Genomic DNA, 23,851 nt, shown 5'->3' on the forward strand with positions numbered 1-23,851 from the left:
TGCCCTCAACAAAGATCTTTGAGCCACTATTGCATGCCTTTACAACTTTAATACAGGGTAATGCTGAATTTACCTTGGGAAAGACAGGAAGGAAATGAATGGATGGTGGGTGGCAGCCACCGTGTTGGGATGGTGAAATCAAGAGTGATTTTTTTCCTCCTATTTCCCAACTCCTCCCTAATGTAGTTGTTATTTTATAATGGAAAAATTCGTACCATAGAGGAAAGCTCTATCTGAGGCATTATAAGCAATGAAATTGTAAGAAATTATAATTTTTTCATGTAAGAAGTTATCATTTCCATTATAAATAAAGAAACATCTTTCTCCTGTAGAAAATAATTCCACCTGCCATTCTGCTGAAGCTTACTAAGCACTGAGGGGTCACTTGTCAGTGAGACTGACATCTAAGAAGCCACTCTGTGCCAATGGCCTTCCTTCCCCTTCGTTCCCCAAACCTCAAGCTGACTATTTCAGGGGCCTGTTTGGAATAATGGCATCATTATTCCTGTTTGGAATAATGGCATCATCGAGCACCACTGGCCTTCTGTAACCTGGGCATTTTCCAGTGCCTTCCATACTGCCAGTATTCCCCAGCTTCCTGGACTCCTGCTGCAAACTGGAAAAAAAAAAGTGAGAGGGTGGACAGGAATTAATCTGCTCAGGGGGAAAAAAATTCCCCGGATGCTGAAAGTGAGGCAATGTGGCCGGGCCAAATAAAACCTGGCTCTATGGTGACTCCTCCACCCTAGTGGCCACCCTGCTGATGACCTGCCGCCTTGGACCTGGGACCAGGAAAAGGTGGCTTTACTGAAGATGCACCACGCAGAGTGATGTAACAGTGGGGTCAAGCCATCTACCGGCCAGTCATAAAGTAGCTAACTGTACACCCAGCCGGGGACACTCCCTTTGGAAACAAAAAAAGAGACTTTATGCAAAAACAACTCCCTGGATGGCACTGGGTGGCTATAAATACTTCTTCACAGCCAGTGCCATCATAACTTTGCAGTGAGTTTGAAGACTGAGGTTCTGATCCCCGAGCACCACTGGTGTGAAATCTCCCGGCTACCCTGGTGAGGGGACCGAGCAGTTATAGATTGTCCTGAAGTTCTCAAGGCACGGCTGTCCTTCTAATTTGCGTGTGCTTACTCTGCAGAGGCAGTGCAGCCAGCTGTGAGGTGAGTGAGTGGCCTTTATTTCGGGGGAAGCTGCTATTTGGAGAAGGTTTTGCCTCTTCCTGTTTGGGAAGGCTCCGAAAACTGCGGGAATTTTCTACCTCCAGAGATAAGCAGATTGAAAATCTAGGTAGAGACATGCCATTATGAGGTTCGGTCACTTAGAACAGGGCATCTTGTTCAGATTTCTTTTCTGCAAATGTTTGCCATGGATGCTACACCTCTAGGAAAAACTTTCTAGAAAGTTCAGAATGGGAAGGGAAAGTATGTGCTAAGAATTTTTTTTTTTGTTGTATAGATTGTCTATCTTGTCCAGTCCTGTAACATGCAACAAATCCTGGTAAGGTGGATATTATTAAACCCATGTTATGGATGAAGAAATGAGTTTCAGTTAGGTCCCTTCATCCGGGTCACATAACTAATAGAGCTAGGATTTGGAACGGGGTCTGTGGGGCTTTAAAACTCTTACAGGGACCACATCACTACGCTGCCTTCCAGTGGCAGTCTCCCAGTGAAGAGGCTTGCCGTGGGCAAGCCCAGATGGAAGCGGGGCTTCCTCCTAGGTTTTCCATTCTTATCTTTTTTAAAGGAGTTGATCTCAAATATTTCAAGTTGGGTGCTTTTTTCACAAATAATTATTTTCCCCCTGAATAATTATAAAGGGAGCAGGTGACATCGTTGACTTAGGATGAACAGTTACAAAATCTTAAAAGAAAGGCAGCTACAACTAGAATGTTTTCCCCAATAAGAGACTTACGGTGACAGTTGCTAATTAGAGCTGCTGGGATCCGTCTTGCAGGGTCAGACAAAGGCACCCAAGTTTCAGGGATCACCTGCTTCTTCCCCACTTTTCCTTGGGCCAGGGATGAAGCTCACCTGGGGCAGGTGAGCCAGCAGGTCCCACTGCGGAGGCTCATGGGGGCACGTGGTTTGTCCTTGTTAGGTGGCCATGCTGACGGTCCAGGGTTTTTCCTTTAGATTCTTATGTGGCTTTGAAGGATTGCAGTCTGTGTCCGTAGGGTTGCCAAATGCAACCCCAAAATAGGAACAGAGGTCGCAAAGCATTGGCGAAGCAGCTGTTTATGACTCACGCCAACATTCGTATTGATTCTTTGGTAAGCTGACCGTATTGAGAAGGAGCAGTTTTGTCACTTCTTCTCAACCTTCCCTCACTGTCTGCTTCCCCCTTCCTCACCCCACAGTGAAACACACCTGAGTCTAAATCCAGAGACGTGACCTGCTTTGCAAAGCCACAGAGATGGACTGTCCCTGGAAGTTTCTGTTCAAGACCAAATTCAACCAGTATGGCTTGAACAAGGAAAAGGACATCAACAACAACCTAGGGAAAGCCCCAGACGTTACACCCATTACACTCAGGTAAGCTTCCCTTGGGGCTATGTCCTGCGTGTCCCCTTCGCCATCCATCCCTCCGCCCCCGCCCGTGCGGATGACTCAGGATTTCTCTCTGCTCCTGGTGTCTCACGTGAGGTTAGATCTTGCAGTTGCTTCTTGGATGTCCCTGTTGGAATTCGATGCAGCCACTGATTACTGGACACCTCGCTGTGCCTGATGTTGCGTGGAGAAGGAAGGGACAGGGTACCATGCTGGCCCCAAGGAGTCTCTGGGGGAAGAGCATGGGAGGGAACTGACGTGGGAAGGGGAAGAGGGACAGCCCCGTGGCGGGACCGGGTGGCGTGCTGGCCCGAGTCTGCTCTGACTCACCTGTGCGTGTGTCTCACCAGGGGCCCGATTTTTTGAATAACACCCCAGGCAGGGTACCAGGACGTCAGACAAATGACATGCAAGCCCTGTGCTATGCAGCACCGGCCCAGCTGCTGCTCGCCTCTGTGTGACCCGGGGCGAATTACCCCCTCTGAGCCTCAGATGTGCTCACCTGAGGTGTGAGGCTCCCGGAGGGCAGAGGAGGAGGTGGGAGGTGGCACGTAGCAGGCACCGGGGAAACGTCAGGTTTATTGCCGATTACTGAGCACCTGCTCTGTGCCACGGCCACGCAGGGAGGGCACTTACAGACTTTGCATCTCAACTGATCTCCGTGGCGGCTCCGTGTGAAGTTCACACTGTTGCCTCATTTTACAGACGAGGAAATAGGAGCTCTGAGAGGGCAATGACTTCCCCCAAGTTATGTAACTGGTAATTACAGAGTCGGAATTTGAACCCAAAGTGTGGACTCTTCATGTCCTTCATGCCCCGATGTGTGGCAGAACAGAGAGAATTAGTCATCGACGAACTAGTCCGTGCACGGGCTTCCAGGGATGCGGGAAGAGTTCACAGCCTTGCCCTGGAGGCCGAGGCTTGCTCATACGGAAAGACAAGTCAATCTGCAATAACGCAAGAGTGCCAATCAAACCCAATGCCCCTTCTAGGCAGAGCCACCACACAGCCCCGGAGGAGCCTTTCCCGTGGACTACAATGGGTAGGGTGCCCCCTAGAGGTGTGCAGGATGACAGCCCTTAGCTGCTGCCAGGAAGGGAATGGGGGAAACGATGCTTTCCTCGCTGGTTTGGGGAGGAGTACACGAAGGACTCGATGCTAAAGAGCTTTGTAGAAGTGTAGGGCGTGGCGTGGGACAGTGAGGCAGGCAGGAGGTGGCAGGGTGTGTGTGTGCACTGTCACCTCGAGTCGTGGGGGTGCCTGGCCTCGCTGCAGTGCGGGGAGGAGTGTTGGGGCGGCCTTTGGGAGGAGGTGGGCCGGGCTGGACTGCAGCCATCCGTCCAGGGCATGGGGGAGGGAGGATGTTACTGGAAGAGGAAGCACACTGCACAGGGGATTTTATCCTGAAAGCGATGGTAGCTTATTCATATACTTTGATTTTGAAAAGTAAGTTTTAAATGTCTTCAGGTGTAATAAGACCAAGAATCTATTCTAGGTGATGATTTTATATAAACAGTTAGGAAGTGAGCACGGAGTGTGTGTGTTTTAGAGACAAAGGCAAACTTGGGAACATGGAGGTGAAGTTTTATGGAATTCAGAACAAAGGCGAGCTAAGTGTTGCTAGCAGGGTTGCAGTTGGCTCAGAGTAAACATGCACCCTTTTGCGTTCCTCTTTAATCCGCGTTTGGGATGTAATGTGCTGGAATATGTCCCGGGGAGAAACCTGCACTCTGAGGTCCAGGGCTGCCACCCTGTCCGGGTCTGAGCCCCACCAGTTATCCTGCCAGGGATGGAGGCAGCCACTGGCAGATGGGGCAAAGTCAGGAGGCCCTGCGCCTTCCAGGGATTAAGGACAAAGGGGCCTGCAAGCGACCTGAGGGGACTTCTGGTCTATGCCTCCCCCCATGTTTCCCACTGGAAGTCACGCCAGGTCTTGCATTTCCTTTAGCTTCCTTCCTAGAATCACACAGAACCCGCAGAAAAGAAATGGCACCCTGAGGTGGCGAGAGCTTGGCCTGCGCTGTGGCCCTGGGGCTGCTGTGTGGCCTGGGGCAAGATCCTAAACCTCTCTGGGCCCCTTCCACCTCAATAAAGTGGAGATAACAAGGGAGAATTGCCTACCTGACCGGATTTAGTGAGGAGATGAACCGGCAGACAGGAAGTTTGCTCTGTAAGCTACAAAGGCTCTACGATAGGAGTAATTATGATGGTCTTTACCGCTATTTTATGGGGAGTCAACAAACCCGGGGGCCAGCACCCCTTGGGCTCTTAGCCCAGAGCCAGTCCAGTGGCGTCCAGACTTCGCTGGGGACCCCGGGCGTGGGGGGCTCGGGACCGCCCCGAGGAAGGGGAGGCACGGGCCGCGGGCGGGCGCCGGGCGGGACCCGCGTGCGGGGTGCAGCGAGCTGGGCCGCTCCTCCGGCTCGCCCCGCCCCGGGGCGGGGGCTGCGGGGTCCCGGGCGATAAAGGCGCGGGCGCGGGAGCCGTCGGGGCTGCGCCGGGCCAGGGCCATGCGCGACGGGCTGGGCGTGGCGTGCGAGGCCGCCGGGCCCCGGCTCTGCCGGCTGCTCCGCAGGATCCTCCGGCCGAAGCCCACCTGCTGCCCGCGCCGAGCCAGGTACCCGCCGGGTCGGGCGCGCCCTGGGAGGGAGGCGGGACGCGCTGCGAGCCGGCGCGGCGCTGACCCTGCGCGCAAGCAGCAGGGCTGGAGTACGCGCCCTGTAGGCTCCTGAGGGTGTGCTCCAAGCTGCGCACTGGCGGCGACTGTCGCTAAGAACGCGCAAGAGGTCGCAACCCGGGAGCCGCAGCCCGCCCTCGCGGGACAGGCGACATTGCGGGCTGAGCTGCGGGCGTGTCAGCGCTCCGAGCTGCTCTGAATTTTCAGCGCTGGGGCTGCTGCGCTCCTCAGATCAGATATGGTTTGGAGGTTCTTGTTTTACAAATGAGGTCCATCGCCAGGGTGCCGTCTGTCACCCCGTGGGGCGGGAGTGGGAACCGCAGGGGAATCGCGCCCCCAGATCAACCCCAGACTGGCCAGGGTCTTCAGCGCTGACCTCAGGCGGCCTCAGCCCCTGGGGACTTGTGGGAAGCTCTGGGTCCCAGCGAGCCACCACACTCCCAGCTCTCCCTTAGACGGCAGGTACTTACCGGTCCTTATGGCCGAGCACAGCTGTGGGTTTAGTCAAACTGCATGAGTGTCTGCAGGGTCGGGATAAACGAGGCAATAATTTGGAAACAAGTGTCCAGATCCTTCAAGTGCTCACCTAGCGTCTGGTCACTGTCATCTCCCAGCCCCTAGCCAAAAGAAATATGCTAACTGGGGAGATAGGGGCTGGGCAAAGCTTGTTTATTAATTTTCCAAATTAAAAAAAAAATTCCAATTATGAAAGGAACTTAAAATTGCCCATTATTTCATCACTTAATAGCACTAGTAACATAATTGACACTCCCTCCAGGTGGTTTTGTTTTTGTTTTTGTTTTTTTTGAGACAGAGTCTCACTCTGTTGCCCCTGCTAGAGTGCCGTGGCATCAGCCTGGCTCACAGCAACCTCAAACTCTTAGGCTTGAGCAATCCTCCTGCCTCAGTCTCCCAAGTAGCTGGGACTACAGGCATGTGCCACCATGCCCCGCTAATTTTTTCTATATATTTTTAGTTGGCCAATTAATTTCTTTCTATTTTTAGTACAGACGGGGTCTTGCTCTTGCTCTTGCTCAGGCTGGTCTCAAACTCCTGACCTTGAGCAATCTGCCCGCCTCAGCCTCCCAGAGTGCTAGGATTACAGGCGTCAGCCACGGAGCCGGCCAATTGACACCCCCTCAGGTGTTTTTCTGGCTTGTATACACACACACACACACACACACACACACATGCTTACACACAGCGCCAGCATCAGCCCTCATACACAGTTTGAGGCATTATTTCCATTAGTGGAAAACTAGACACAACCGAACGTCTGGCCATAGGTGATGGGGTCAGGCTAATTATGACCTATCTGTATAGTGGATTCTCAGGCAGCTTTTTAAGATGATGCTTGATAATATTTGGGGTAAAGGCTTGTGTTAGGTGTGCAAAGACATTGTTTCCCAATCTAAACATTGCTGTAGACCAGTTAATGTTTCTGATCTGAAGCTTCTGAAATTGCCCAAGTCCATTTCCAGACGTATGTGAGAGGGAGAAAGAATGCGTGCAGGGCGGGGGTTGGGTGGGGTGTTATGGCAAAAGAGCAAGAAGTGCAGTAAGGGGTTGTTGCCCTGGGAACCCCAAAGCATCTTCCTAGTTAGGCATGATGACCGCTCAGCCATGGCTTACCTATTTTGCATGTCCAGATTACCCTATATTGACTTTTTTTTCTGGTGGAGCACATCCGTCCAGACCAGAGGGGTGTGTTAACGAAAAAATTATTCAGTGATACTTGTTAAAGCACAGTGAAGAAGACTTTATTCCATAGGACCATCTCAATAGGTACGGGGACCACTGCAATGCAGTCTTATAGTGGGGGAGAAAGATTGGGCTCAGCTCTGAACACAGCGCAGGCAAGTGGGAATTTACACCCAAGAAGTGGGGTGGGATCGGTGGATGGGAAATTTGTAAGAGGCAATATCAGAGGTAGTGGATGGAAAATTTGTAAGAGGCAGTATCAGAGGTAGCGGGGATTCTGGCTATACCAACCTAACAGGATTCTTGCTGAGGATAGGCCAGGTGATCAGGCATCACCTGGGGGACGTGGGGACTGATCAGGTATCAAGGATGGGGTTCTTGCTAAACTGACTTAGCAGGATTCTTTTGCTAAAGCTAGATTTTACCAGGACATGTGCAGAGGGGCCTAGCAAAAGATTCAGGGGTCTGACTAAACTTTGGCCAAGAGTCTTTGTCAGATGACAATAGTTGGTCACGTGGAGGGCCCTTTCCTGGGCTGCTGAATCACTTGATTCAGATATAAGTTGCTGTCTGATACACATTTGCATCCTTTTAAAGAGACACTAGCTCTTTATAGTTATAAATTACCTAATGCTATTATATAATGCATATAGTTAATTATATAAAGGTAATAGAAATATCTGGTCCTTTTTTTTTTCCAATAGCAAAAGCAATGCATGGTCATTCATCACATTTCAGCGTCATAGATATGTATGAGTAGAAAATGAGAGACCCTGGTAATGATCTATAACATTCTCTCCCTCTGTTGCACATGCATGAGCAGCCCAGAACATACTGCCAAAAACATGAAGCACAATAAGTTTTCAAACCAACATGTCCGGGTAGGGTGATTCTTCTCGGGGAGAGGCAGGTGTGAGTGGTCACTATTGGAGGGGCGCTCACAGGTGTGGGACAGGGAGGGCTCACATGTCTTCTGCCTATGACATTTGTCGGGAGGGTGTTCCTGAAATCTCCAACCAGAATCAACAGTTTCTGAATGATTTCAGACCGTTAGGGCTTTTTCCTCTACAAAGGACAGGTTAAATTCTTTAAATGCAACTTGCTGTTTTCAAATAAATAAAACCAATATGTTTTTGAAACGAGTGCTCGCGAAAGTATTTTGAGAAGATACTTATCTCAGTAAAGATGACTTGCCATCTTAGCTCTTCTTTACAATAATGGTGGAGGCGGGGAAGGTATAGCTGATGCAAGATTGGCCATGGGTTGGTTGATCATTGTTGGGTTGGGTTGAATCTGGGTGAAGGGCCCAGGGAGGGCTATGACATTATTCTCTCGACTTTTGTGCTGAACATTTTCCATAATAAAAATGTAGAATAAGTAAATAAACCAAGATAAATCAAGTGTTTTAAATACAAAAGCTCAAGTGGCTTGTGCTGCTGGCCTGGGAGGGCAGGGTTGAGAGAGCCACTCTCTGTCCACCCAGCCCCTGTGCCACGTCTGTACTTGCCTTTCGGGTGGGGGTGCATTTTCCCAGAGCTGCTGCAGCGGGCCACCGTTTGGGCCAGTAGCTTTGGCACTGGAGGCTCCTGGCTTTTTGGCTTTGTCCGGGGAAGAGAAGAAGAATAGGGGAGGTGGGAATGGAGGGGAATTCGGTTGCGCCCACAGAACCCCCCAACCTCCTTGCCTGGAGGCCATGAGCAATTCAGTCCCACCCTCCGGGCTTCACTTTCCCTATTGGTCAAATGAAGGGGCTGGCAGAGGGGACGCCAAGATCCCCCTCCACCCTCAATGCGCCACCTCACAGTGGCTGTTTCCTTTCCCAGTCCGGTGACACAGGATGACTCCAAGTATCACAGCCTCAGCAAGCACCAGAATGAGTCCCTCCAGCCCCTCACGGGGACGGGCAAGGTCAGTGAGTCACACGGCTATGGGAAGCCCCTTCCCCCCTCGCCCAGGCGGATGCAGACAGAGCAGCCCGGGGGAGGCTGGGCTGGGGGGTGTGGGAAGCGGGGGTCTGGGTAGTGAGTGGAGAGTCCCAGAGCCGGAGCCAGGGCAGTGGGGGGGGGGGTTAGGGGGGCGACAGGGAGGGCTTCCGGAGAGTGCAGCAAGCCATCAGTGGTCAGGAGTGGTGGCCGCCCCGGCGCACTGACACCGGCTTCTATCCCATGGGTTCCATCTTCCTGAAGTGCCGTCCACCTCAGCATTCCAGGGAGGTGGCCAGAGAAATGGGGAGGAGGGGGAGCGAAGGTGGGTTTTATATCCTTAAATCCCCTGGGCAGGGAAGGCAGTGGCACTCCCTTCCTTGTCCCGACTTCTGTTCTCGGCTACATTGGCTGTGACCTTCGTCTCCCTCACATCTAACCTGAGGCCCTCCTATTGCAGTTTCTCAGAGGAGGCATTTGGCAGGGCCTCGGGTGAGGAGAGAAGCCTGGCCAGTGGCCCAGGCACCTGGAGCTCTGAGCAGGCACTGGCCCAGGTGGCCCCGCTGCTGGGACTGGGGGGATGGACATGATTGACACCTGCCCTGTGCGCCCGCCCACCCACGGCTCCTCCTCCCACCAAAGCCAAAGCCTGGGACAGACAGACCCATGGGGTCCTGGGGTTGGGGGCATTTGGAAAACCCTGTTTTTCTTCCCCTTTCAGAAGTCTCCAGAATCCCTGGTCAAGCCGGTTGTGCCCCCATTGGCCTGTCCACGGCACGTGAGGATCAAAAACTGGGGCAGTGGGGTGACTTTCCAAGACACGCTCCACCACAAGGCCCAAGGGGTGAGGAGTCTGGGGCTTAGGGGAGAACCAACTTTGTCCTGAACTGGTGAAGCTTTGTGGATCCAACAGATGTTCCCCTGGGCAAACCAGACAATTTGTCTGCTTGGGCAAAGGGTTCTAGGAACAGAGACTCACATGCCTCACAAATTACAGTAGGAAGTAAATGATGCCAACTCCCTGTTAAGCTCCTAATGGATAATGGATAATCCAGAAGGTCAGATAATTATAGGAAAAAATTAATATCTTTCTTAGAGAGACAGATTTCAACATCACATCAGGGAGAATTTTCTAGCAGAACTGCTCAAAGCTCAAAGGAATTATATTGAGAGGTAGCGAGCTCCCTGTCACCAGAAGGATTCAAGAGTAATTTGATAGGGTGATTGCAGAGGTGTTCAAGCATCCAGTGAGTGGCTACACTGAATGTCTTTTAAGGCTCCTTCCTATCATCTAGGTTTCTTATTTTTTTTTTTTTATTTTTTTTTTTATTTTTTTTTTTTTTTTGAGACAGAGTCTCGCTTTGTTGTCCAGGCTAGAGTGAGTGCCATGGCGTCAGCCTAGCTCACAGCAACCTCAAACTCCTGGGCTCTAGTGATCCTTCTGCCTCAGCCTCCCGAGTAGCTGGGACTACAGGCATGCGCCACTATGCCCGGCTAATTTTTTATATATATATCAGTTGGCCAATTAATTTCTTTCTATTTATAGTAGAGACGGGGTCTCGCTCTTGCTCAGGCTGGTTTTGAACTCCTGACCTTGAGCAATCCGCCCGCCTCGGCCTCCCAAGAGCTAGGATTACAGGCGTGAGCCACAGCGCCCGGCCTTAGGTTTCTTATTTTAACTTTAGAATACATTCTATAGTTGTAAAGTGGGAAAGAATTTACAATTTCAAGACTGTGAAAACAGTACGATTTCCCCTCCACCACCCCAAAGTCACAACAGTTAACATTTGAGTGTGCTTCCTGCCAGTACTTTTTTGTATGTGCCATCCTATGACTTTGGGATTTGCACATTCCCATTTCAGTTTGTCTTGGATAGCAACATTGTGTTCCTATGGGAACCGCATCACAGCGACTTTTCTCTGGCTGTGGGGCTGGCTGGGGAACAGGGCCGGAGGCTGAGCCCGGGGTAGGGGGACAAACCCAACACACACCCTCTGGGGTTCAACCAGTAGAGGAGAGGACATCTGGATGGGAGAAAGCCTGGTGGACTCCAAGGGGGAGGTTCCACAGGGTGGAGAGGAGGTACAGGGAGCTGGAGTAGCCAGAGGGCAGAGGAGAGAGGTGGCCAGGAGAGCTGGCCCTGGAGGAGGGTGGCTGAGAGGCCACATGGCCCATCCTCACCACCTGCCTCTCTCTTTCTAGGCTTTCACTTGCAAGGCCAAATCTTGCCTGGGATCCATCATGAGCCCCAAAAGTTTGACCAGAGGACCCAGGGACAAACCTACTCCTCCCGATGAGCTTCTACCTCAAGCTATCGAATTTGTGAACCAGTATTACGGCTCCTTCAAAGAGTAAGGCCTGCTTCCCGCAGGCTCGCTGCCTGCCCCCTCTTCCCCTGCTCTCCTGTCTCCACCCATTGCCCTCCGACGCCTTTCCTTCCAGAACCTTTCCTTGCAGTGGTTCCAGGGCTCAATCATAATTTACCGAGGGAAAAGACCCTGGAGTAGGTTCTCGTGATAATCGTGGGATAATGTTAGGCATAGCAATAGTGGTTAAAAGTGTGGGTTGGGGTGTAACTGAGTTTGAATCCTTAGGGAATCTATTTACCCTCTCTGTGCCTCAGTGTTCTCATCTGTCAAGTGGGAATAATAATGGAACCTGGCTGGTGAGATTGCTGTGAGGAATAAATAAGTTTAGAACAGTTCCCTGGCACATAGAAACCTTGATTATGAATTAATATGGCCCCTTTATTATGAAACGTTTGGGGTAGAAGGCACCTCAGAGACCACCTAGTCGAGCCCCTGCTCCTGCAGGTGTGAACATGGAAGCCCAGTGACATACCTGAGGTCACCAAATCCCAGCAAGAAGCCACACCACATGACTTGGGGAGGGCGGGCCAGTGCTCTTTGCCCTGAACCTAGTGGGGTTCCACGTTCCTGGGAGGGGGTCTCTATTTTTTTCTACCCCAATGAGACTTCCATGGGTACGGTGCTGGGCATCCTTTGTTCCTATAGTCAATCAGTCATTCATTCGACAAACTCACATCAGACACCTAGTATGTTCCAGCCTGGTGTCAGGCACTGGAACACAAAGATTTTTAATGCTCAGTTGCAGAAAAGGTAGTTTCTGGGAGGTCCCTTCTGCCCTTTACAATAATAACCGTAGAATGTCTGAGCTGGGAGGGACCTGGAGGGTTCAAGAAAGGCCCTCATCTTGCAGGGGCAGTGGTTCTGGCCACGCAATAGAATGCCCTGGGAGCTTGCAAAGTACCGATGCTGGGATTTCCGGGGCCAGGGCCGGCAGAATCTCGGGAAGTGGGAAGGAGCAGACATCTGTGTTCTTTAGAACCTCTCCCAGCGTACAGCCCAGATTGGGAACAGCCCTGCCAGGCTGCCTGCAGGCAGGCTGAAATGAAAGATCAACTGAAATGAAATGAAATGAAAGATCAACTGAAATGAAAGATCAAACTTGTCTATGCTGTGTAACGACAGCTTCGACAGGAGTGCTTTGTGACTGCAGAGTTCACCACCCTTGATCTTTCATTTCAGTTGATAACTGATGAGCCTTTCGGGGTCCGGGGATTTTCCTGGGTGGGCTTCACTGGGCCACAGCGCTCAGCATGAGCAGGGCCCCGTGTAAGTCGCTATTATTTAATGATTGGTGCTATCGTCATCCCCATTATATACGGACAAGACAACTGAAGTCTGTGGAGATGTAACTTGCTCCAGGTCGCACCTTCTGAAGCCCCAGAGCTGAGATTTGAACCAAGGCAGCTGGCGCCTGAGCCCTTGCTTTTGCCCCCAGTGCTTTAGCACCCAGCTCTTTGGCCCCGCAGGTTCTTGACTTGCTGGTGTTTGGAAGCCCAGGAAGGGCAAGTTCCATTTTTCCCAGTCACGACTACATACCCTAGAACCCGCAAGAGGTCCTAGGGGCGTGGGTGACAAATGGCAGCCCACTCCTGGCATTACCCCAGCAGCCTGAGGCCTGGCCGGCTGAGTGGGTTCAGTCACTTTTTTGCACCTGAAGCATTATAGTATATTTAGAGATTGTGGCTTGCTGAATGTTACATTCAAATCTGCTCATGGAGGATGAAAACCACACCTTTCTTTCGGAGCTAATAGGCTTCATAGCATTTTTAGTGCCTCGAAAATGTATGAAAACAGCGGTAAAACCTAAAACTCTAAAGGAATTGGGTGCAAACAGAAAACGACGGTTTCTTACGCGTGCACGTGTTGGCACTACCACGCGTGTTCAAGGCATTGGTGTTGTGGTGATGGCTACTGTTTTCGTGCTTGGGGACAGAGTGGAGAGTTTTTCTGGAAGCTTTGTTTGGGGAGGGAGGTCTTCTGGCGGTGGGGCAGCTCCCATGGCAGAGGTGTCCTTGGGGACGAATATCACCAAGTGTTTTGTCTTTGTGCTTTTTTCTACAGTCAAGGAAGAGTTGTCGAGACACTCTTCACCCACAGAAAGGCCATTTTGTTCTGAGTTGTCCACTCTCCTTAATCAGGAGTTCATTCCTTAAATAGTTTTGTTTGTTGCCATTTCAGAAGCCTTTGGTGCTGATTGGAAATCTCAAGGTTGCTCTGTGTGTGTGTGTGTGTGTCTGTGTGTGTGTGTGTGTGTGTGTGTGTCTCAAAGCCTTTCCGACTGGGCCCCTCCCTTTGGGTATTTTTGAAGTCTGGCAGGGGAGGAGAGAAGCAGATTGAGAAATTGCACGTGGAGTTGCTGGATGAGCCGTTCTGGGGCTGAGAAACAGCGAGATTTAGAGAGGCGAGGATGCCAGACCACGCTGTGTGCGGCTCCCCAGGGGCAGGCTGGGGGACCTGGGAGGTCCCGGCCTGAGCAGGCTCCCGAGGAAGGGTGGACAGGCACTCCCATCTCTGGGCTTGCAGTCCCCCTAGAGCCCCCATCTCTGGGCTTGCAGTCCCCCTGGGGCGGATGTGGAAGGCCACACTGCAGGCAGTTACCATCCCGGCTGCAGGGAGGCATGGGTGTGAGTCCTGATTTTGCTCTTTCCCATGCTCATGTCCCGGGGCCAGATGCTTAACTCCTAGAGCCTTGAGACCCTTGACTATAAAACAGGCACAAAACCACCTCCCATGCAGGCTCAGGGAGACCCTCTCCATGAGTGGCCTCACCCAGCGCCTGGCCCGTAGCGAGTGCTCGGTCCACAGGTGCGGCTGCAGGAGGGACTGGCTCTTCTTCTCTTAGCCATGACGAGGTGCACAGGCCCTCCCCTGACCGATAGAGAGGCGGGACGGTGCTGTGGCTTGATGGGACACCCCTCTGAGCCTCGCCAGTGTCTGAGAAGGATTGCACCCCTGGCCGAGACGAGTATATTTAAAGAACAAGTACCTGGAAATAACCAGGTTCCCACAGGCTCAGGACCGGCCACAAAATGAAAATATGAGCCCCTTGGCCAAACATGATTAAGAATTTTAAATTGAGGACAGCAGAGCATTCGGCTGAGGTCCCTTCTTAGCCAAGTGTGGGGTCCCTGAAGCCGGCCCTGGAGGGGACAGACAGTCCCGGGTGAGAGACATCTTGCCCTTTGGGTGTCCTACTGCAGTTCCTGCTCCTGTGGATTGAATCAGTCCCCATTTAAGGCCATCTCATTGTTGATCTTCCTGATGTCTTCCTGTCCCCCAGGGCAAAAATAGAGGAACATCTGGCCAGGGTGGAAGCGGTGACAAAGGAGATAGAAACAACAGGAACCTACCAACTGACGGGAGATGAGCTCATCTTTGCCACCAAGCAGGCCTGGCGCAATGCCCCGCGCTGCATCGGGAGGATCCAGTGGTCCAACCTGCAGGTGACCTTCCGTAGACCCGAGCAGGGGACAGAGGGGGTGGGCAGGCTCCAGGCAGATGGCTTTGAAACAGCCAAGCAGAGCCGTGAGATGCGGGCTCCTAGGGCCCCCTTCTGCAAGTCTGGCATCCTATGTGAGCACCAGGGTTTCTAGCTGACTCTTCTCTCTTGTGTTAAATTTGGGAGACTAAAGGCCATCGTGAAACCAAAGGTTGACCTTGTTTTTAGTGTTTTTGAGGCCCTGGTGCTGCAAGAGAGGTTTGTTTACCTTGAATGTTTGAATTCTTGGCCCCAAGAGAACATTCTATTTATCCTAGCCTGCTAGGCCATCTTTTTGTTGGGGGAATCATTTGTTCTTGGGTAATACTGAAAGCACTCGGACAGAGAAATTGATTGGAAATGCCAGTGAAACCCACACTGGCTGTGTAAATTGTGTTCTGCTGGCAAAGGAACTAGGCTGGGGTGGTGGGAATCCTGGTTTCATGGTGCTTTCAAGTCAGGTTTTCTTGGAAGTTTGGTCTTGCTGGGGTCTTCTGAGTGGGGCTGCCTGTGCTCCCCCGGGGACAGGAGAAGGATGGAGGGGCAGATGGGAGGCGGGCCCAGCAGGTGCAGAGAGGAAGATGCGCTCCTCTGCGTGGCGCTGGAGTGCGTGGTGTGGTGTTGGGTGTTTCGGTGGCTCCCTCAGACCCCAGTGACTTCTGATCACCCCCAAAGCCTCTGTCCGCTCAGTCCTTAACGGGCATGGTCTGGGGGGCGGGGCTGTGTGCAGGTCTTCGATGCCCGGAACTGTTCCACCGCTCGGGAAATGTTCGAGCACATCTGCAGACACCTGCGTTATTCCACCAACAACGGCAACATCAGGTGGGTGGGCCTCTCCCGGGGCTGCAGCAGGGCCCATCCTGCCCCAGAGTCTTAGCCAAAAGATGCAGGTGGGCCTAGGGGAGGCGTCTCCAGCCCCACGAGAAACCAGAAGGAAAGGAAAAGGAGCAAGACTCAGGCTTCCTCAGGCACCTCTGGCTGCGAGCCCAGGCTCTGTGAGCCCAGCCCCTGGCGGGAGACCCGTTCCTTGGTTTCCTTCTGACTTGGAACCATTGGGAGGGGGTGGAGCATCATGAAGAAGTAACTTCTTCACTGTTCAGGGTCAGGGCTCCCCACTTTAGGGGGGATGGGATGCTGGTTTTCCAGCAGATGGCTCTGGCATGGTGTTTTCCTTAGAGGTGGGACAGTCACTGCTCATTGCTGTCTCTGCCCACCCCACCCCCACCCCCAGACTTACCGTCCTCCCCCAACCAAAGAAGTCACAGCTGATGGGACCAAACAGCTCATTTGGTCATTCATTCGTGTTTTTTGGCTCAGCAAATACTCAGTGCCACCTAATGGGACCCAATATAGGACTAGGCGTGGGGGAGCAGGGGGAAGCTGGGGAGGGGGCGGGAGGCAGAGGGGACTAAGTCCCTGAGATGCTGCTCTGGCTGCTCTGAACCTGCACCAGACAAGTATCTGGCTAACTCGACTGCAAGGAGCGAAACATGGTGCAGTAAAGGAGAGGCCGGGAGGGCTCCCTCGAGGGGGCAGGCCCTGGGCTGGCTGGCAAGGAAGGGTGGGAGGACAGGGCATGTCAGGGGCTGGTTCAGTCAGTGCGGGTACAGGGGGCTGCAGAGCAGGCAGCATGGAGGAGGTAGGGCCAGCAGTGGGTGGATGGGCCCCCACCAGGGCCAGCCGGGTGGTAAACAGCACTGTCCCTGTCCCCGGAAGGTCGGCCATCACCGTGTTCCCCCAGCGGAGCGATGGGAAGCACGACTTCCGGATCTGGAACTCTCAGTTCATCCGATATGCCGGCTACCAGATGCCTGATGGCTCCATCAGAGGGGACCCTGCCAACCTGGAGTTCACCCAGGTACCCGGCCCAGCCTCAGCCCCAGCCCTTCTGGCAGGGAGCCCAGTGGTGGGTGACAGGGTGGAGCCCAGAGGAGACGAAGTGACCAGGCCTGCAGACTCACTGGACCTGTCTTGTTCCCCAGCTGTGCATCGACCTGGGCTGGAAGCCCAAGTACGGCCGCTTCGACGTGGTGCCCCTGGTCCTGCAGGCTGACGGCCGCGACCCTGAGCTCTTCGAAATCCCGCCTGACCTTGTGCTTGAGGTGTCCATGGAACACCCCAAGTAAGTGGGCTGAGGGCGCTGGGGGGTGCGAGTTGGCATGCACGCCTCCCCCCTTTCCTGGGACTCCAGCCCCCAAACCTCCCCTCAAGCTCAGCCAGCAGCAAGTGACACCAGAGGGCTGGCTTTCCAGGACCCCTTTGTCACCCTTGCATTCTGCAGCAATTCTGCACTTGTGTCTCAGGCCTCAGACTTAGGAGAATACGTTGATGACGAGGGGGAAGCAGAGGCTTAGATGGGCGGGGCCGTGGGAGTTTGAGAAGCAGTGACTTCAGGAGAGGAGCACTTTGAGATTCTCCAGCTGCACAGCCCAGGCTTCTTTTGCCCTTCTGCTGACTGTCTCAGTTGTCCCTGTCCTGATTGGGGTGGGAATATAGGGCTGTAGGGACTTCAAGAGCCCAACTGGTTTAGCCCCTGTGCTAGGCAGTTCTCATGTTTGCAAAAATACCTCCGCATATTGAGACTCACTATCTAGCAGGTGTTGGGTTGGGGGCTCTTCTTCTTGCCCTGTGAACACACTGAACTCAAGCCAACCTCAGTGCCTTTGCACTTGCTATTCCCCCTGCTTGACATCCTCTGAATTTTTCAAGGCTCATTTCTTCTTGTCCAAAAGTATTTCCTATGATGTCGTCTTCTCTGAGAAGGCTCTCCTGACCACCCAGTCGAGAGTAAGCGCTCTCACCCTCAGTCTAACCCATCATCTTGTTTTTATTTATTTATTTGTTTACCTGTTCATAGTCTAGAGTCTAGACGCTAAGACTGTAAGTTCCCTGAGTGTGGAGATCTTTCCTTTATTTCACCAGTAGATCCCCAACACCTAGCAGGGTGCCCGGCACATAGTAGGTGCACAGTTATAAATAGTTGTGGAATAAATGAATATGCAAATGAATATTATTAGCCTCATAATACTCCCACGAGTTTGATGCTGCAGTCTCTGTTTTGATGGTGGGGTTGCTGAGGCACAGAGAGGCTAAAATACATCCTGAGGTCACACTGCTGGTCCGTGGTGAGGCCAAAACTTGACCCCCAGCTTTCTGACACTCGAGTTCTTAACCGCTCTGCTATGTTGCATTCTCAGCGTTTGGCACAGGGCTTGGCACGCGCTTGATGCTTAATACACTTTTGCATGAATGAATGAGTGAATGAATACATAATTTAATGAATGACACCGAGTGTACCTGATGTACCTATGTTGATGGAATGAACTTAGAGATCAGCTCTTGGGAACGAGTTTTCTTAGTTGACTCTTTCTCTTTCTCTGTGTTGGGGGGTGCACAAAAATGAAGGCCCTCCCCTCATGGCAACTGGCTCTGCCTCCCTGCCAGGTATGAGTGGTTCCAAGAGCTGGGGCTGAAGTGGTACGCCCTGCCTGCAGTGTCCAATATGCTGCTCGAAGTGGGCGGCCTTGAGTTCCCCGGGTGCCCCTTCAATGGCTGGTACATGGGCACGGAGATCGGGGTCCGGGACTTCTGTGACGTCCAGCGCTACAACATCCTGGAGGTAAGCAGGGCTGCCCAGCTGGGCCGGCTGGAGCGGGGGGCTGTGGGCGGGTCCCGAGGACTGACTCACCCCCGTGGCCCTGCCTCTGTAGGAAGTGGGCAGAAGAATGGGCCTGGAGACGCACAAGCTGGCCTCGCTCTGGAAGGACCAAGCTGTTGTCGAGATCAACATTGCTGTGCTCTATAGTTTCCAGGTATGTCTGGTGTTTGGTGGGTCTGAGGACTGTTGGGCGAGGTCCGCTGTTCGTCTGGTACTTGGTTTTCCCCTTACATCATCATTCATGCATGCATGCACGTGGGCATCAAACAGGCATGGAACACCCAGTTTGTGCCAGGCACTGCGCTGGGTGCTAGGATACAGAGACAAACACGCCCTCGTGCACACGCTAGCTATACACAACAGGCAGCTCCTCACCTCCCAACACTGGTCAGTCCCTGCACTTGAGCCCTGAATCCTGTCCTCTCTTAATTGCACAAGGACTTACTCCTGAAAATGTTCGTCCCCTCTCTCTGTATCATCCACGTCTCCCTCTCTGGTGGATCCTTCCCAACAGTGTACACAGACAGGCTGTCCCAGCTCCCATCCCAAAGAAATAAGCAAAGAGCCAACCAAGTCACTCCTCCCAAACCTCAGGCTCCCTGAAGCCACTGTGTCATTTTTCTGCTCCTTTCTATTATGGAACTGTTGAAAGATCTCATTGCACATCCTCATCTTCCAGCTGCTCCAGTCTGGCTTCTACCCACCCCCACCACAATCTCGGGTCTGTAGTGTTAGAATTTTTGTTGTTTTTCAAACTCACCGAAGAGGATTCCCACCACAGGGCCTTTGCACCTACTTTTTGCCTCTGCCCACAACCTTCTTCCTACAAACCATGGCCACCTCCCTGCTCCACCGCTGTCTCCACGAAGAAGCCCTCCCTGACCACACCACACCAAACAACACCCACACTCCATGCCATCCTGTCTCCCTCTGCCGTTTCTTTAACTCTGCTTCATTTTTCTTCGTAATATTTCATCGCACAGTTCCTGCAATTGCATAGTACATCTACGTCTTTCTTTCTTTGTTGTTTAGTTTCCCCCGCCAGCATGCAAGCCCCACGGGGCATAGACCTTGACTCTCTTGTTCACTGCTGCTATGCCAGCCTAGAAGAGTGTCTGGCACGTGGTAAATGCAAATAAAAAAATATATCCTAGAGGAATGAATGGATGAGGGCCCACATCCAAAAGAGCAGGGCTTGGTCTTGCTTCCTTGTGCATCCGCCTGTTGGGCCCGCACACCGCGGGTGGGCTCCTGTGTGGGACAGAGCCCTCAGCTTCATCCACTGCTCTTACTGCTATAAACCCTTCCCTTCCTTTTGGGAAGGAGGCCCGGGGTGTGTGAAGATACTACTTTAGAAGCTGGGACTATCTGCACAAAGCTCACAGATAACCCTGAAGACCAGAGCACTGGGCAGAGAGTCATTCATTCATTCATTCAGCAAAGATTTACTGAGCATTTGCTGCGTGCCAGGCACAAGGCTGGGTGAAGGGTGTGAGTGGCGGATAACATACATATGATCACACACTGTTGCCCGGTCACCCCCTAGGCAGAGTGAGCCTGTGCTCCATGGGGGAGGGTTTCTGAGGCCGAGCTAAGAAGGAACAGGAAGCCCCCCCCCCAACCCCACCCTCCAGCCAGAGGCTCGGAAGGGCTGGTCGTGGACCACACATCCTGACTCCTGGGGACTCCCAGCACCAGCCCTGACACTGGCAGGATGTGGCTATGTCCCAGAAAATCCGCGCGCCTCAGCCGGCTCCTGACCGTTGCTGACCGTGTCCCTGCACTGCCGAGAGTCTCCAGGACTTCCTTGTCACCCTCCTTCAGGATAAACTTCAAAAGACTCGGCCCTGTTTCCTAAAATAGGGGTAACGATAGTATCTCCCTCACCAGGTTATCGTAAGAGTTAAGTAACAATTCTTGCAAAATATTTAGCCGCACTGCCTGGCCTACAGCAAAAGTGAGCATTAGTTTTGCTGTTATTATCTGTTTTGGTGACCGTCATTATCATAGTTCCTGAGCTGACAATTGGCCTGGCTGGCCCCGGGGAGTTGCTCTGTATGTGTATGTGCAAGTTTACAAGGCGTGGCTGGATCTCCTGGGTCCAACATCCACCTGCTCCTCTTGTGAAAATGACCGACTTTCCTCTGCTTCCACTGGTTAGACTCCAGTCGAACTCCGCGGGGCCGTGTCTTCCCCTCTGTAATGCCAGGGCCGTACCCAGTGCCTGGCACATGGACATCATAATAGCAGCTGACCTTCCTTAAGCACGTACTGCGTTTTGCTCGTACCAACTCATTGCATCCTTTCAACAACCTCAAGATGCAGGAACTATTATCGTCCCCATTTTACAGATGAGGAAACTGAGGCTTGGCGAGATTAAGGAACTAAGAGCTCAAGGTCACATGCCTAATAAGAAGCCAGGGATTGAAACACGATGTTGAATAGGTGTCTCCTGACTGAGTGGGTTGCCCCTGACATTGATAGTTGTGGCTGCCCCTGCTGGGTCATTCCAGGTGGTCTCAGACTCCGCAGCTTCTAATTTCAGGCCATAGGCGATTTGTCTTCCATACACTACAGTTCTCCCAGTGCTTCAGACCCCAGGGAAGTGACTCTGGGAACTCTCCACCAGCAAATGGCTGGGGTGGTATTTTCTTTACCTGCAAAAAGGTGCTGAGGTTTGAGTTACCCACATCCAGAGAGAGCCTTTGCTGGGAGTCTGGGGGGGACTTGTGGGTAGGAGAAGCTGAACACTGCCCCCAGAGGGCCGTGGGGAGGCCCCAGGGGACCTGTGGGTGACCGTGGCCGTGGTGCTTTCTCCAGCTCCTTCAGAGGCTGTGAAAGTGCCTTCTGCCGGGTTTTTATTTTCACAGGCAAGGAGAGGGCCGGGCGAGTCGCTCCTCCACCCCACAGGTCGCCAGGCCTCCCCACGCTCCATCTGCCAGCCCTGCAGCCAACTGGCCACTCTCGAGTCCCCTATCCCAACTCCCTTTCTTGCCTTCCTCTGATTTAGAAGCAAAATGTGACCATCATGGACCACCACTCAGCTGCTGAGTCCTTCATGAAGTACATGCAGAGCGAGTACCGGTCCCGAGGGGGCTGCCCAGCCGACTGGATCTGGCTGGTCCCTCCCATGTCTGGGAGCATCACCCCCGTGTTCCACCAGGAGATGCTCAACTACGTCCTGTCCCCTTTCTACTACTACCAGGTGAGGGGCCTCCCTCTTCTCACCCCCCGTGGTGGTGGGCTCAGGTGTGGGCACTGTGTGTGCACGCATGTTTGTGTGTGTGCGCGCGTGTTTGTGTGGGTGTACACATGCACCTGTGTGCTAACTCATGCGGGCACAAGGGAGGGTCCAGGACACAGTGGTATATATATATATATATATATATATATATATATATATATATATATATATATATTTTTTTTTTTTTTTTTCTTGAGACAGAGTCTCGCTCTGTTGCCCAGGCTAGAATGCCATGGCATCGGCCTAGCTCACAGCAACCTCAAACTCCTGGGCTCAAGCGATCCTCCTGCCTTGGCCTCCCAAGTAGCTGGGACTACAGGCATGCGCCACCATGCCAAGCTAACTTTTTCTATATGTTTGTAGTTGTCCAGCTAATTTCTTTCTATTTTTAGTAGAGACGGAGTCTCGCTCTTGCTCAGGCTGGTCTCGAACTCCTGACCTTGGGTGATCCTCCCGCCTCGGCCTCCCAGAGTGCTAGGATTACAGGCGTGAGGCACCATGCCCGGCCCACAGTGGTATATTTTTAAAGCCTCCCAGGCCCCACTCAAGGATGCTGAGCAGCCGTTGTCCATTTCCACGGAGGGTGGTACTGAAGGAAATGCCTTTTATTGTACCTTTAGTTGAGGACTTTGAGCCCCTGATGGCATCTGCTGTCACACCCCCTTCCACGGGTCAGAGTCAGACCCTGGGGACTGATCCTGCCACTCCCTAGCTGTACTGATCCTGGACAAGTCCATTCACCTTTCTGAGCCCCGATTTTCTCATCTCTAGAAGCAACGGGCCTTAACTCCACGGTGGTGTATGTGACAGCCCAGCACAGTGCCCGACCCAGAATGCACTCGATAGCCACTAGTTATTGATACGGGTTCATTTTTTGTCAAAAAGGATTTGGTCTGGAATTGGGGAAGAGCCTCCTCACTCTGGAGGTGGAGAATGGGGTGCCCGAGTATGCTGGTTTGCCCAGGAAAACGTCTGCCTGTTGTGGCAACGTGTCCTCTTCCTCGCAAAGGTGTCTTGGCTTAGGCTATACATTATGTAGTTCGTCTCGTGTTGAGACACTAAGTGCAAAAGCGAAGTGGGGGCTCTTCCTTCCAGGAGGACACTAATGAGAATAAGTGTCCGGCCCCGTGCATGGGAGACGCAGGTCCGAGGGAGCCAGGCAGCCCTCCCCGCGGGGTTCCAGTGCGGTGGGGGCAGGGCACAGGCCTGGCCACTTCTCCCATTCAGGCATGGCATGGAGGGCCCCCACCACTCCAGCACCCCAAAGCCCTGCCCTCACCACCTCTCCTTTCTTTCCTGCAGGTGGAGGCATGGAGAACCCACGTCTGGCAGGATGAGAAGCGGAGACCCAAGCGGAGAGAGATTCAGTTCAAAGTCTTGGTTAAGTAAGTAGGAGTGGCGGTGTTGATGTCTGGACTGTCCCTTCCTTCCTGTCGGCCTCCGCCTCCAGGCCTTGAAGAGCGGGGGACAGAGAGGAAAGATAATTCTTTGTGGAGTTTGGCTCCCACGAATTCTGAGGGACACTGGCTGCTGCTGTCCCAACCTTCTCTGTCCTCACTTTTCCAAAGGCCGAGCAGTGGGCGAGGGCAGGAAAGGGCGTGCGGTCAGGGTGGACGGCCAGGGAGGGACCCAGCTTCCTTTTCCCTCCACCTGCCCCGCTGTAAACACTGCCCCCTCCCACTGTCCTAGTGCCCCATTTTCTTCTGGAAGGCTGACTCAGCTCAGCGTCTCTCTGTCTCTGTCCCCGCAGAGCTGTGCTCTTTGCCTGTATGCTGATGCGCAAGACGATGGCGTCCCGAGTCAGAGCCACAATCCTCTTTGCGACAGAGACGGGAAAATCAGAAGCACTGGCCTCGGACCTGGGGGCCTTGTTCAGCTGTGCCTTCAACCCCAAGGTACCCGGCTCAGCTCCATGGGTGTCATTCTCTCTGCCTGTTGTGCAGAGAAGTCTGGGAAAAGTTGAAATGGGTTCTCTGCTCCCGAATGTCTCAGAGCCTTGGATGTGCCCATGTGCATCATCCATCTGCAGTAGGAGGATAGATTTGTGTGCAGGGATCCCCAAACTCACACAGTAAATAAGGTTTTCCTGGTGTTCTAGGGAACTCAATTTGAGAAACACTTTCCTAATGACTCCAAGCTTCAATAACACACGAGCTGTTCCAGATTAATTTTATTCACATTTACTGAATGCCTCCTTTTCAGGGTGCAGTGCTAAATGTGAAAGGGCAAGGCATGAAT

General features: G+C 52.7%; 1 protein-coding gene across 1 annotated transcript in view; it reads left to right on the plus strand.

Annotated features, from left to right (window-relative positions):
• The first annotated feature begins 1,018 nt into the window (after positions 1-1,018).
• The window catches only part of NOS2 (nitric oxide synthase 2), a 36,672-nt gene continuing 13,839 nt past the window's right edge, over positions 1,019-23,851 (plus strand). The window contains exons 1-14 of the mRNA XM_012740800.3: positions 1,019-1,175; positions 2,375-2,549; positions 8,766-8,850; positions 9,586-9,708; positions 11,067-11,215; positions 14,514-14,676; positions 15,442-15,533; positions 16,428-16,569; positions 16,694-16,833; positions 18,156-18,330; positions 18,422-18,523; positions 21,380-21,574; positions 22,916-22,998; positions 23,364-23,508. Of these exons, the coding sequence (XP_012596254.2) occupies positions 2,431-2,549; positions 8,766-8,850; positions 9,586-9,708; positions 11,067-11,215; positions 14,514-14,676; positions 15,442-15,533; positions 16,428-16,569; positions 16,694-16,833; positions 18,156-18,330; positions 18,422-18,523; positions 21,380-21,574; positions 22,916-22,998; positions 23,364-23,508 (1,713 nt within the window). The 5' untranslated portion in view covers positions 1,019-1,175; positions 2,375-2,430. The remainder of the gene's footprint in view (positions 1,176-2,374; positions 2,550-8,765; positions 8,851-9,585; positions 9,709-11,066; positions 11,216-14,513; positions 14,677-15,441; positions 15,534-16,427; positions 16,570-16,693; positions 16,834-18,155; positions 18,331-18,421; positions 18,524-21,379; positions 21,575-22,915; positions 22,999-23,363; positions 23,509-23,851) is intronic.

Source organism: Microcebus murinus, chromosome 18 (genome assembly GCF_040939455.1).
Source record: "Microcebus murinus isolate Inina chromosome 18, M.murinus_Inina_mat1.0, whole genome shotgun sequence".
NCBI classification, from domain to species: domain Eukaryota; kingdom Metazoa; phylum Chordata; class Mammalia; order Primates; family Cheirogaleidae; genus Microcebus; species Microcebus murinus.